The sequence below is a fragment of the Podarcis cretensis genome (assembly GCF_951804945.1).
Source record: "Podarcis cretensis genome assembly, chromosome: 3".
In the NCBI taxonomy this organism is placed as follows: Eukaryota; Metazoa; Chordata; class Lepidosauria; order Squamata; family Lacertidae; genus Podarcis; species Podarcis cretensis.
The window spans coordinates 112651225-112666089 of record NC_137172.1 but is presented as its reverse complement, the minus strand read 5'-3'; the positions used below and the strand labels follow the sequence as shown (position 1 = coordinate 112666089).

The following is a 14865-nucleotide window of genomic DNA, read 5'->3' as shown; positions in this document are numbered from 1 at the left end:
CTCTTTACTTTTATCTTCCTTGGTAGTTTTGTTATTATTATATTATTATTCTCTCTCATTAAGTAAGAGCTATATACAGTGGTACCTTAGTCCTCAGGCTTAATTTGTTCTGGGAGTCCGTTCGACTCCCGAAACCTTTCGAAAACCAAGGCACAGCTTCCAACTGGCTGCAGGAGCTTCCTGCACTCAAACCGAAGCCACACCAGACGTTCAGCTTCCAAAAAACGTTCGGAAACCAGAACACTTACTTCCGGGTTTGTGGAGTTCGGGAGCCGATTTGTTCAACAACTAAGCCATTTGAGAATCAAGGTACCACTGTACAGATAAAAGTGACGGGCAATGTGGACTAGGGCTGCCATATGTCTGTAATCTCCTGGACATAGCTGGGATTCATCTACTGAAAATGGCTCCCATGTGAAATTATTGAAAAGTGGCAAAAATGTCCAAGACAACACTTGTGTGTATGGCAGCCCATATTTGAAGTGTTGGGATTGTTGTTGATTTTTTGGGCAACTTTTCTTAAAAAATAAGTTAGAAACAACTTCCTCTTCTTCTTCTTCTTCTTCTTCTTCTTCTTCTTCTTCTTCTTCTTCTTCTTCTTCTTCTTCTTTTCTTCTTCTTCTTCGTTCCACTCAACAACTTTGCCTTCCCTCCCCTTTGTGTCCAGTCTTCACTTTTTGAAAAATGACAACCATAGTTTGGACCCTGTGTGAGAGGCCAGTAAGGGGAGATCATGAGCCCAGGTGAGAGGTGGAAAGGCACATTTTCTTCTATAGAAGATGAAAGTTAAGATACAGTGATGAGGGAGGATCTTGTAGATTCTTTTTCCATTCCGTCTTCCTTTAGTTTTTTTCTTTCCTGTAGATTAGCTTGCTCCTTTTATTGTATTCTGAAAACTTCAATAAACATCCCCCCCCCAAATAAGTTACAGACACCTAAACTATCCCTGTGCACTCTCACTCAATCTATAATAGTGTCTTCTTCTTAAAGCATCATTTAACAGTATACTTGTCTGTAGCTGGTCCTCAGCATATGGGTTGTCTATTATGATGTAAGCCAATGTTGTTTAGAACTGTCACCTTAGCTTATGTAGAAAAGTTTCTTGATAGTGAACCATTAAGCTCATTATTTTGTAACTGACTCTTCAGGATTTTAGGCAGGGGCCTTTCCCAACCAGACCAGGAACTGAACAGGAGAATTCTGCATGCAAAGCATGCACTCTGCTACTGAGTTTGGAATAAACCAGCATTTATTAGTTCACTGAACAACTGTGGGTGTCTTTGAGTGTCGGGTCATCATGTACTTAGTTTGCAGCTAATGACAAACTAACAAAAGTGGGCTATCTATTGATCATTTAACAAGTGGTGTCAAACCTTCCCTTCTAATTTATCTCCAGTGAAAGATAATTTCACTTTTCTCTCCTACATTTTCAACTTCTGTTTATTACTACTCTGTTGGTGTGCAACACTCAGGGCTGAAACAGTCAGGTTGACGGCCATGTGCAAAGCCCATGAAAATGTCCCACCTGTGACCTGTCAGATATGAACACAGTTGCTATAGAAGCTGACTCACTTACATGCCAGCTTTAGGTTGCTCTGAATGGATGTACCACTGCTAAGTTAGAACTCTGCATGAAAATGGGCTGACTTGCATACCAAGTGGTAATTCTTAATGTGTGTGTTGCTTCCTTGCATTTAGCCATAGCCACCATTATGTCTGCTGTCTTTCTGTCACTCTCTTGCATGGAGAAATATACTGAAGAAGAGGAAAGGGGGGGAAGGGTTGTGGTGGTTTAAAGTCTGAGAAAATAGCTTACTCCTTTGCTTCTGGCTCCTCATCCTGAAATTCAACTCTTTCCTTAGAAACCCTGAAGGGACTCAGTTCTTGAAACTTTGAGTAAGACCTGAAATGCAGCAGTACTATCTCCTGATAAATAAAGTGTCCAACATTAGGTTTTCTGATAAAGCATTCAGTGTGTGTTGTTGACTAACTGCATTCTAGTCTTTTGATCCAATTATTCCTAAACAAAATCAAACTTCTACGTTTGGTTCAATAGGATCATGATGTGCTTTCATTTGTGTTGGATTTCCCCCCAAGATAGTTAATGTTTATGGGTAGAGGGATCGGTGTGCTCTGTTGTTTCACTTACAATAACACACTATTGGGTGGTGATCGTGTCAGAGGTTAGACCTATCCTGAATGAATGAAAAACCTTTATGCTGGGACATGAGAGGATCCCCCAATAAATCAAGGATCTCAGATTTCCCCAATACCCATGAAAGGTACAATAATGCAAGAATGGCTCTTAGCAAAGCTTAACTGGTCTAAACAAGGTTTGCAGTTCTTCAAGTTTTGCTCTTTTATTATTGCCACATAAGTATTTTTGTTGTTTAGTCATTTAGTCATGTCCGACTCTTCGTGACCCCATGGACCAGAGCACACCAGGCACTCCTGTCTTCCACTGCCTCCCAGTTTGGTCAAACTCATGTTAGTAGCTTCGAGAACACTGTCCAACCATCTCGTCCTTTGTCGTCCCCTTCTCCTTGTGCCCTCAATCTTTCCCAACATCAGGATCTTTTCCAGGGAGTCTTCTCTTATCATGAGGTGGCCAAAGTATTGGAGCCTCAGCTTCAGGATCTGTCCTTCCAGTGAGCACTCAGGGCTGATTTCCTTAAGAATGGATCGGTTTGATCTTCTTGCAGTCCATGGGACTCTCAAGAGTCTCCTCCAGCACCATAATTCAAATAAGTATGTTAACACAAATGCTAAGTAGTAGTAGGAATAATGACAAAAAAATCAAGAGAAATCCACCTCACCAAAGTCAGTTATTATAAAAAGTTTGTTCCTCCTTTTCTTCAAATATTCCCCGTTCTGTCACATCTGTCTCTACATGACAGGACAAACTCCTACTTCAAAACCTGAACCTGCTTAGCTCCAACCTCCTGCCTTCTCTCCTCTTCATCCTCTCTTGTTCTTCTCTCAAAACTACATTAGGGCCTCTGTAAAGAGGGAGTCAAAACATCATCCAGTTTCTATGGCTTGCAACTGGCCTATTGCTATACAGATTTCATAAAATATTGATTCCGGCCAACAAGGCTGTCCTCCTGTTTGCTTCTGGATTTTATGGCAGAATATAAGGTGAACAAATTGGCCACTACTTGCTCTACTGACTGAGCTATCAATCATCTCAGGCCTCTGATAATCATAAAAGAAATATTTTGAACCTACAAAAGTAATTGCATCGAATTAAGGTAAACACTTTGGTAAAGTAATATTGAATAACTGGACCTTTTCTTATAAGAGGGGTGGGAAACCTGTTCTGGCTGGAGGACGAGATTGTTATCTCCTCACCTGGCCAAATTTGACATTTGTCTGTCAATCACAAGACATCAGGGGGTGCTGCTTATTGAAGTCCCATTTGTCAGAGGCTCAAATATGAACACCAGGCTCCTAATAGGGAGCAAATTCAAGGCAGAAGGCATTTATTCAAGGAATGAAAAAAATGTTCTGTTTATAGGGGTTAATTTAAAACTTTCTGCGTGGTCTCATCGCACATGAACCTGTGCAATTTCTGCCTTTCCGAAGTGTTAGTAGAAATAATAATTGTAGCATCATATGCAGCAGGACAATGAACTCAAATCTAAAGGATCAGTTTTCACTTTGCTTAATAGCTACATATGGCCTTGTGTTCCTGGCTCTATGCAGTGTTCACTTCCAGATACAATAAGTACTATTCACTTGGAAAGCATTCCTAGATAATTATTTCAACAAGTTCAATTGTACGGCATCAAGAAAAAACACACATCCTCTATGGTTTTTCAATTGGCTGCCCTATAATTTGGGGTTAACATCCTTCATCATGTCACGTGCTAGGAGCAAGCTGCACCTTGACAAATGCTGTACGTATGTTGAAAGCAAGGTGTTTTGTGCCTTTTATTTTGAAGTAGGTGTGAGGGAGATTGCCAAACTGGAATACAGAAAACTGATGTACGCTGGGGCAAGCTATTTGATCATTCCGCCCAGGTATTGACAATCTGACTGGTGGCTGACAGCCCAATTAACTGAAGCCCTCTCCTTTGCATTAATTCAGTAGCCTATGCAAAAGGGACTAAAGCAGTTTTGAATTGAGCTTAAATGGGGTGAGAATTGGTTTATGGATCACAGGCTTTTACCTTGGGGTCTATAGCTGGTCTTCCAGTCAGTGAATATGCAGCAATGTAAATATGTCATGCAGTGGTAATTCTGTTGAATGTTTAATTCCCCCTCCCTGGCTGGGGTTTAGGTCTGCTTTGTCTTCTCCCCTGCTACATAGAATTTACTTCCAAACATTACAAATAGTAGGGGCAGAGTCTGCTGTTTTCTTCACGACTGTCTCCTTGCTTCCGTGTGCATCATCTTCTTTAACGTAATAATAGTAGGTTCTTTTCTTTTTGCAGTCCTACAGTTGTACAAACACTAAAATGACTATTCTGTAATTCTGCTGGTAAAATCCCTTTGAATACTTGGTATGAATCAGGGATGCCAAAACGCCATAGGATTTGTGTGTATGAATCAGTTCTTACTGAGGTGTGAGCAAGAATAACAATTTGTTTATTTATAAACTTATTTATTTGATTTTTCAGATTTAAAATTTTACAGCCACCTATCGAACATACAACATAAAAACAAGATTCCAAGGAATCTCCTGGACTCTCCTCCTGCCCTTTGTGGATCCTATTGTTAATCATTTCCTCCTGCATCTTTTATGAGAATCCAAATCTTTTACATCTCCATTGTGTCCAAAATTCACCATTAAGCTGCAAGTGGTATTCCAATCCAACTAACGATTTTAACTGTTTACAGTGGTTTTTAAGATAAGGTTATAAATTTCCCCCATTCCCTATTCAAATTTTGGTCTTCCTGATTTCTGATTCTTCCGATCATTTTAGCCATTTCAGCATTATCCATCAATTTGATCTGCCATTCTACTCTGGCCGGGACTTTATCTTCTTTCCATCTCTGGGCCAATAACATCCGTGCAGTTGTGGTCACATACATGAATAGTCTTTTCTGCTCCTTTGGATTTTGGCAGCAATTTGTTTGCTAGCTTGTAGGAGCAACAACCTCCCTCTAACAATTATCGAATGTATGCACAGTAGAATAACTCATCAGATCACAGCTGGGGAACCCTTTTCAGCTCAAAGTCCGCATTCCCTTCTGTAATTTGTACCTTTGTACAGTAGGCTGTTTATGCCTCTCTTGTTTTCCAACCAGACAAGCAGGATGTAGTATTGGAGGTCAAGAACACATTGCAGCCTGCCACAAATATCCAAGGAGGGTGTGAATGAAGGCCCCAGAGGGGTACGGCCTGAGGAGACAGGGGTTTGGGTGGGGAGGGGGTGTGGTAGGCAGAAGAGTCCAAGGGCAATAATGAGAGGCATGGATTTGACCCATAATCCTGAGGTTCCCCACCCTTGATTCAGATTACCACTCAGGAATTAGAAGTTTGCTGAGGGAGGAAGAAAGCAATGTAGAGAAAATACTCCCTCAAGCAGATGTCCTATTCTGAGTTGTTAAATTTTCTGGAAATGTTGAAGCCCTTGGGAAAAAAAGAAAATTTTGGGGAAAGTGTAAAAAGAAATAAATGCAATAATTGGTGTGTGTTTTTAAGTACTCTACATATCGGAAGTCACTTTGAACATAAAATTCATTAAGTGTGACTTGGTTTTCCATGGAATTATCATGTCAGGTATATTATGGTTTATTCAGACAATAATTTAATTTAATAAAGTTTTTTGTTACAGATGGCTGAGCTAGAAGGAGCCTAGCAACTCTTTGGTTTGGTCAGTTAATGTGGAGCAGGTGAAAGACAATAAACAGAAACCATTAACATTATAGTGAAACAAATTACAGTATTAGTTATTGTGGAAATCAGTTTGTCTTCTCCAGTCTTCCACAGTGTCGAGCAGATATTAAAAAGGCTGAGAAAAAGAAGGGGAGGCGGAACAAAACTCATTCAGCCTCTTTGCCTATGCCTATCACCATCAGTTTCTGTTTCTTCATATTTGCCATCCTATCTATTAGATGGACTTCTAAAAGCTAAAGGGTTATCCGATTGAAACAGATTTCTACCCTTTCGTTTGTCTCTTCATTGCTTGATTTGGTATATTTCCAAACATAGACCAGTTCCTTTCACATTTTTCAGAAGCTGGGCAAGAGAGAGGCTGAGCTGTGCAGAGGCCTTCCTTCCTAGGCAACAAAACTTACCAGGTCAAGGTAGTGGTGATATAGGATTGTTTGCTTAATATAGGATTATCATGCCTCCTATTTAAATTATCATATCTTTGCACATGATCTTTATAGAGGCAGTTCTGTTGTGGGCTGTGTGTGCCCTTAGAGGCGTCATGCATCAGGCTGAATTTGAGTGACGGGTGAACTTGGTGGGGTTAGCTATTTTTAGCTTGGAGTGAACCTTTTCCTATCTAAGGCTATCACAATTATAATTGCATTTGAGCTTCTCCGTAAGCAAAATAAGCAGCTGCTGGAGAATTAAAATTCTTCTTAAAATGGTTGGAGATTATGATGCTCTGTGTTTGGTTAAGATGCTCCTACCTTCCTGCAGAGAAAACTTGTTCCACATCCTTCTGTATTTTATGCCATTACGGAGGAACATCCTGTTATTTCTCTGAGCTTAAGATTTCACTTTTTTGAAATAGGGGTGTGTGCACTAACTTTTGAGTATATGAGATTTTTCTTTTAAATTCTTTACGTAACGTTCACATTGGCGCTTTTATTTTATTTTATTTTGTTTTGTTTCCCACTGCACCGGGGTATGTTCCCGGTTGCACGGCAACCAAGGACTGCACGGCATACAATTTGTATTCCTCACACTTCAGTCTGCTGTGGGATCTCAACACATTTATAAAGATGTCAGGAGTGCATTTTCACTGTGGAAAAAGTGTGATATTGAACAGCATTGCCTCGCTTGCTATTTCTTGAGCAAAAGGAGAGAGGAAGTAGAACGGTAGCCAAGGGCAAACACTTTCCCCACAAACAAGGTGCAGACTTTCTGACAAATAAATTTAGGCATGGCTGCTCTGTTGGACAGTTCCAAGTGAGAGAGAGGCAGAAAACACAGATTGGTTTTGTGTATTTTGAAGACTAGTCCTAAATGATTTTTTCTTGGAAATTTGTTATGTCTGTTGTAGTTGCACAGTTCCACAGGGGACAATGAACACAATTCTGTGGGGGGTTGTCGTTTTGTTTTTACTTCTTTTAAGTGACTCAGGTGGGCCTGCAGGGCTTCTCCATCCTTGTATGCTCACAACAGCCTTCTGAGAAATTTGCAAGCTTAGCAACAATCTCCCCCTACTCTCTACAGTTAAGGATGTGGGGTGCTCCCATTGGGAAAATTAGTAGCCTTTTCCCTATCACTTAGGGGCACGGGTGGCGCTGTGGGTTAAACCACAGAGCCTAGGACTTGCCGATCAGAAGGTTGGCGGTTCAAATCCCAACGACGGGGTGAGCTCCCATTGCTCGGTCCCTGCTCCTGCCAACCTAGCAGTTCAAAAGCACGTCAAAGTGCAAGTAGATAAATAGGTGCTGCTCTGGCGGGAAGGTAAACAGTGTTTCCGTGCGCTGCTCTGGTTCACCAGAAGCGGCTTAGTCATGCTAGCCACATGACCCGGCCAATAAAGCGATATGAGCGCCGCAACCCCAGAGTCGACCACGACTGGACCTAATGGTCAGGGGTCCCTTTACCTTTCCCTATCACTTATTGCAATCTCTCTCTCTCTCTCTCTCTCTCTCTCTCTCTCTCTGTGTGTGTGTGTGTGTCTGTGGAGGGTCTTCCTGGAGATCATGGTTGGAGAAACGTTGGGCCCAGTAAACAATGCCCTCCATGCTTAAACGAAATACAGTGGTACCTCGGGTTAAGAACTTAATTTGTTCTGGAGGTCTGTTCTTAACCTGAAACTGTTCTTAACCTGATGCTCCACTTTAGCTAATGGGGCCTCCTGCTGCCACCGCACCACTGCCGCATGATTTCTGTTCTCATCCTGAAGCAAAGGTACAATTTCTGGGTTAGCGGAGTTACAGAACCTGAAGCGTCTGTAATCCAAGGTACCACTGTAAACAGAAACTCCTGGCATGATTGACAGAGCCACATTTAGCATCACTTGTAGTTCGGCTATTGGTGAACCACTTCCCTTGCTTTCTTTATCTGGGTTAGGATTATTGCATGTTAGTTTCCCCCACTCCCACCCATAGCATTCTTTGTCCCCGTTTTATCATTTTTTTAAATGTGTCTCTCCCCCCCCCCTTTAATTACCTGCAACGGGTAGATTTTAACAGTGACCTTTGCTGCCACAGCAAAGTGCACTGGCTGACCACCAGGCTGATGCCCAGAGTACCATTGTTGTTGTTTAGTCATTTAGTCGTGTCCGACTCTTCATGACTCCATGGACCAGAGCATGCCAGGCACTCCTGCCTTCCACTGCCTCCCACAGTTTAGTCAAACTCATGCTGGTAGCTTCAAGAACACTGTCCAACCATCTCGTCCTCTGTCGTCCCCTTCTCTTTGTACCCTCAATCTTTCCCAGCATCAGGGTCTTTTCCAGGGAGTCTTCTCTTCTCATGAGGTGGCCAAAGTATTGGAGCCTCAGCTTCAGGATCTGTCCTTCCAGTGAGCACTCAGGGCTGATTTCCTTAAGAATGGATAGGTTTGATCTTCTTGCAGTCCATGGGATGCTCAAGAGTCTCCTCCAGCACCATAATTGAAAAGCATCAATTCTTTGGTGATTAGCCTTCTTTATGGTCCAGCCCTCACTTCCATACATAACTACTGGGAAAACCATAGCTTTAACTATACGAACCTTTGTTGGTAAGGTGATCTCTCTGCTTTTTAAGATGCTGTCTAGGTTTGCCACCGCCTTTCTCCCAAGGAGCAGGCGTCTTTTAATTTCGTGGCTGCTGTCACCATCTACAGTGATCATGGAGCCCAAGAAAGTAAAATCTCTCACTGCCTCCATTTCTTCCCCTTCTATTTGCCAGGAGGTGATGGGACCAGTGGCCATGATCTTAGTTTTTTTTATGTTGAGCTTCAGACCATATTTTGCGCTCTCCTCTTTCACCCTCATTAAAAGTTTCTTTAATCCCCCCCCCTTTCTGCCATCAAGGTTGTGTCATCTGCATATCTGAGGTGAAATATCAGAGTACCATGGTACGCTGCATATCAGAGTACCATATGGACTTTAAAATGTTATAGATCAGGGAGGCACTGGTGCTTGTGTTTGATGGTCCTCATCATTTCCAGTGGCATCCCTGTTGGAAATGTTATGTGCGCTCCAGTTCTAATACAAGCTTGCAGGTGCAGGGAGATGAGGGCATAGTTTGAAAATGAAATGGGTGCTAAGGGAGGAGATGAAGATGAAATTGTACTCCCTTCCCTTTACATTTTAAAATGCTACCCACTTTGAGGGAGTGTGTTTATCAAACTGAAGAAGAGTCAGCATTTGCCTAGAGTTAAGGAAGAAATCAGTGAGAGGGACATTCTCCTTATTCTGTAAGGACTGATGGTTGTGGGCTGCAGCCAACCAGACTCCTCTACACTGGCTTCCTTCCTTCCTTCCTTCCTTCCTTCCTTCCTTCCTTCCTTCCTCTCTCTCTCTCTCTCTCTCTCTCTCTCTCTGGAAATTCAAGTATTTCTCTCCTTACTTTTCTTTTGCAAGCTTTCTGTTCACCTGCAGATAAATAGTTCATTTCATCATTTCACTGTGGCCAGCTGTCCCTAAGCTAATATTCTGGAGGAAAATAAAAAGATGTTCATGCAATGTCTAGGAAAGGGCCATAGCACGTAGAAAATAACTCGTGTTTTGCTATTCCCCTCCAGCAGCAAGCACACACACACACTTGCAAGTGACCCACATCCAACAAATTTCACACACAGAAATCATTTTCTGGCTGGGCTCAGGTTGTCCAAGAGCAAACACCCCGGATGGATTGGACGGCTGGGGACCAGAAATATTGAAATATTGATATAGCTAGACACAGGTTTATGAATGCATAGAGATGCCTAATGCTAGCTGGAACATTGGTCCAATTATCTAAGCCAGGGGTCAGCAACCTTTTTCAGCCATGGGCCGGTCCACCGTCCCTCAGACCATGTGGTGGGCCAGACTATATTTTGAAAAATAAATAAATGAACGAATTCCTATGCCCCACAAATAACCCAGAGATGCATTTTAAATAAAAGCACACATTCTACTAATGTAAAAACACCAGGCAGGTCCCACAAATAACCCAGACATGCATTTGAACATTTATAATCCTCTCATATTTTGGCCAGTTGTCGTAAAAGTATGCAATAGAAGTGCATATGCATATTAGTTTCTTTAGAAAGTGCAATAAACTGCTGCACTGCTAGAACAAGCTGGTATTAAATCAGGTGTGATTTTAATAAAGTTTGACTTTGTTTAATACTTAATCATGCTAGGAATTGCTACCAATATACTCTTAAAAGAAATTGAAGAAATATGATTCTGGGATTTTTTTTAAAAAAGTAATAACTGAAGAACTGGATCTAGTTAATGCCTCAGGCAGAGATCAGATCATCCCCAAGGAATTTTGAGGAAGAGGTAGATTGGGGGTGGCGAGAGGAAAAAAAGGAGGGTTCAATAATAATCTGTCTCTCTTTTAATTGTACATGTTTGTTCATGTATCTGCTTTCAATACTAATTGCTTGACATTAAAGCTTAGAGATGGTGCTCTCACATTTTTAATCATTTCCTTTACCCTTCTCTAAAGGTCTGAGATATTTTTTATTAGTAGGCAGAGTCATGTGTCTGCACTGGCTGCCTTGTCTCCAAGGAACACAAAAACTCCTTTGCTAACTTCTAATCTAAATCATAACTTTGTGAAGCTGACGAGTTTGCTTAAGCTGATAAGCCATGTCTTTATTAAATCCCATCATTCCATATGTATGTATGGGTGGGTGGGTCTTCTTCAAGTTAAAATTCCAATCTCGTTGTCTTCCCAACCTTCTCTTAAACCAGAAAAGGGTGTGTTTAAATTCTGTGGAGAGCTGTGTGTGTGTGTGTTTCAGTCTTTCTAATACAATTTGCTCAAAACAGATTGTGAGAGGCTGTTGTGAAATTTTGAACCTCTTATTAGTCCATTCATGTGAAAATTCTGTGCTCTAGTAGCCTTTCTCATGAAGATTTCAAAGCCAAGCTGATTTGTGTTTTCTCCCTTCATTACAGTGTTTGTATAATGAGATCACAAGTTCAGTAAATTATGTATAACCCCTCTGGCTTCTTGTGCTATCCGTATTCTCTGGCTTCTAGCCATGTGCTTTACTTAGAAAATACTCTTTGTTATCCTTCTTTTTGAAAAGGAGGACCAGGAATAAATAGTACTTAGTGTTATATTGAGTCTTTTCATTTGGGTTAAGGCGTATTTATAAACTCCCAATCCAAGTGGGAGTGTTTTCTGCCAGAGAACAAGAATCATACAGCTGAAAGAGACCCAAAAGCCATTTAGTCCCAACTCCCTGCAGTGCAGGAATCTTTTTGCCCAACGTGGGAATTGAACCCACGTCCCTGAGATTAAAATTCTCATGCTCTGCTTTGGTGATGTTATAGTTAATTGTATCACTTCTTCTGTCCATTAATAAAATGTGGCCTGGTGAGTTTTAGGTATTTCTCACAGGGCTGTTACTAAAGGCAATGGGTTGTGTTCAACCAAATTTTACTCATTGGAATCAGCAGCCGTGGGAAGAATTCAGAGCTGCGCCATGTTGAATGTTCTGTCAGCAGAAGCATTTTGGCTTGCCGGGTAAAACAATTCCCCCCCACCCACCCCAAAAATGTATATACCACTTGACTGTAACTCTGAGCCATTAAAAGAAATACTAACATTTTACCAATGCAGAGAAAAACAAGTCATTAAAAACATTTTAAAAGCAATACCTCAAGGACCACTTCTCCCCATATGAACTGACCCAGGCCCTGCAATCATCATCTGAGGCCCTTCTTTGTGTGCCTCCTCTTTGAGAGGTCTGGAGGGTGACAACACAAGAAAGAACCTTTTCCGTGGTGGCTCCCTGTTTGTGGAATGCTCTCCCTGAGGAGGCTTGCCTGGAGCCTTCATTGCATATCTTTCTTTTTTAAAAAATAATATTTATTCAAATTTTGAAAATTACAAAAAGGAACAATAAAAAAGAAAAATAACAAACACATAAAAAATACAAACAAACAATTAAAAAAAAACAGATCAGACCTTTACATAGCTTTCTTTCCTTTACTTATTTCCTTGACCTCCTCACACCTCCTTTTTTTGTATTCTAGTTCAGTTAGATGTTTCAGCAAATCCTTTCCAGCTTTGTTTTTATCCTAATAATTTATCTTAATATACTGTAATTCTCGTCTTTCACCAATTAATAAATCAATTTTAACCTAATCCTTTATATCATTTCTGCTAAAACCACATTACTTCATTCCAACAACCTTCTAACATTCCTTAATTTTACAATGTTTCTGTAAATAAACTTTGATTTTTTTCCAATCTTCTTCCACCAACTCTTCACCTTGGTCTCGGATTCTGCCAGTCATTTCCGCCAGTTCTATATAGTCCATCACTTTCATCTGCCACCTTCATTGCATATCTTTAGGCACCAGGCGAAAACATTTCTCTTCAAGAAAGCATTAACATCCCATGGCCCTGTGGAAAGGGTGTTAATTGCTTTTGTTTGTTTTGTCTTTATTTTGTTTGTTTTGTCTTTATATTTGTGTTTTCATTTATTTATTTTTACATTATCAACTGCCCTGTGATCTTCAGGCGATATACAAATTCAGTGTAATAAAAAACTCAAATCGGCAGTAAACTAAAGAGATTTAAAAACTATCTAGAGCAATGGGAGAAACTCTGGCGAGAGGATATACGATTTACTGCCTCATATACAATTAAAGAAGATTTTGTAAAGATGTTCTATAGGTGGTACTTAACACCAGTTAAGTTGGCAAAGATATATAAATTGAAATCCAACCTCTGTTGGAGATGTGGTGGAGAAATAGGAACAACAATACATATGTGGTGGAGGTGTGAGGAAATTAAGAAATTTGGGATAGTAGTACACAAAGAACTAAAGAAGATGTTGAAATATCAATAACAAAACAACCAGAGACATATCTCCTTGGATTGATAGATGATGAGATACCACCGGGGGGAGGGGATTTTTCTATATGCAAGTACAGCTGCTAGAATAGTGATTGCTGCTAGGTGGAAATCAAAAACAATACCCACAAAGGAGGAATGGATTTGTAAACTAAATGAATATTTAATTTTGGCAAAATTAACTGCTATAATAAGAAATCGGTCGAATCAAAAAATAAAAAAGGAGTGGAAATGTTTGGATGAATATATGGCAAAATACTGCTCAAAAAAAAGATATGCTAATATGCGTAGATTAACATGTGAAGTACTGGATGGAAGAAAAATTAGTAAGGAAAGATGATAAGAATATATAGATGATTTGAGAAGGTCGTAGAATGCAAAGATTATTGTAAATTGTATAATGTGGAGGAAATTGAGTGGGGGCGGAGGGAAGTGGGAGGAAGGAGAAAAGAATAATATGATGGATTGAGGAAATAGAAATGTAAATGTATGGGGTGATGGGGAGGAAATGGTGTTGGCTTTGGTACATCTGTATTGTAATGTAATATGTGAAAACCAATAATAATAATAATAATAATAATAATAAGAAGAAGAAGAAGAAGAAGAAGAAGAAAACAAAGATTTTTAAAAAACTATTCTCTGGTCAGAAAACAAACTGTGCTTCCTTACCAGGCGAGAGAACATGTTCATCCTAGTCTTTGCAGTTTTACATTCCACTTACCTCACTTTTGCTTGTTTTGTTTCAGGGTTGCAGTTCTATATAATGGCAAAGCCATATGAATTTAACTGGCAGAAGCCAGTTCCATCCTTTCTACAAGATGGAGCCGTGTTTGACAGATATGAAGAGGTAAGGCGACTTCCTTAATATTGTCCTGGAGCAAAACATTGAAACCTGCAGTTCGAAGGCAAGCAAGGAGTCTTTGCCTCTAGAAAAGGGAAGGGCAACTGCTCAGACCAAGGGGGGGAATAATAATAATAATAATAATAATAATAATAATAATAATAATTAATACTCCGCCCAACTGGCTAGGTTTCCCCAGCCACTCTGGGCGGCTCCCAACAGAATATTAAAAACATGATAAAAGATCAAACATTAAAAACTTTCCTAAACAGGGCTGCTTTCAGATGTCTTCTAAAAGTCAAGTAGTTGTTTATTTCCTTGACACCTGATGGGAGGGCATTCCACAGGGCGGGTGCCACTACCAAGAAGGCCTTCTGCCTGGTTCCCTGTAACCTTACTTTTCGCAGGGAGGGAACAGCCAGAAGGCCCTTGGAGCTGGACCTCAGTGTCCGGGCTGAACGATGGGGGTGGAGACGCTCCTTCAGGTAACCTGGGCCGAAACTGCAAGACTTTGATATGGAACTCATGGGCTATACTCTGCCATGTCATGTGCTGCCTCCTCTAAGCTGACTAAGTGAGGCACAAGGATCTGGCAGGGTTTTAGAGCCCTTACATCTTCTTCCCAAAGCTCTGCAGCTCCCATTAGCACCAGCCAACATGTCCAATGGTTTGGGGCTGATGGCAGCGTTAAGTCAAATGACATCCGGCTACCACAGTTGAACGCAGTGAATGCAAATCATCAGCACACACAGGAAAGTCATGGAACAGTGTGCATACCTTGTTAGAAATAATAGTAATAAAGAACGTTTTTCTGTGTTTACTTATTCACGTGTTTGCAAAACCACAGTGAACAGCATGGGATAATACACTCTTTC

General features: G+C 40.7%; 1 protein-coding gene across 15 annotated transcripts in view; it reads left to right on the top strand.

The window, feature by feature from the left end:
- Positions 1 to 14865, top strand: part of PLCB4 (phospholipase C beta 4) — a 235423-nt gene that overhangs the window by 127683 nt on the left and 92875 nt on the right. For all 15 annotated transcript variants that reach the window (XM_079969714.1, XM_079969711.1, XM_079969709.1 and 12 more), the window contains one exon: positions 13896 to 13996. In XM_079969714.1, the coding sequence (XP_079825840.1) occupies positions 13913 to 13996 (84 nt within the window). In that variant the 5' untranslated portion in view covers positions 13896 to 13912. The remainder of the gene's footprint in view (positions 1 to 13895; positions 13997 to 14865) is intronic.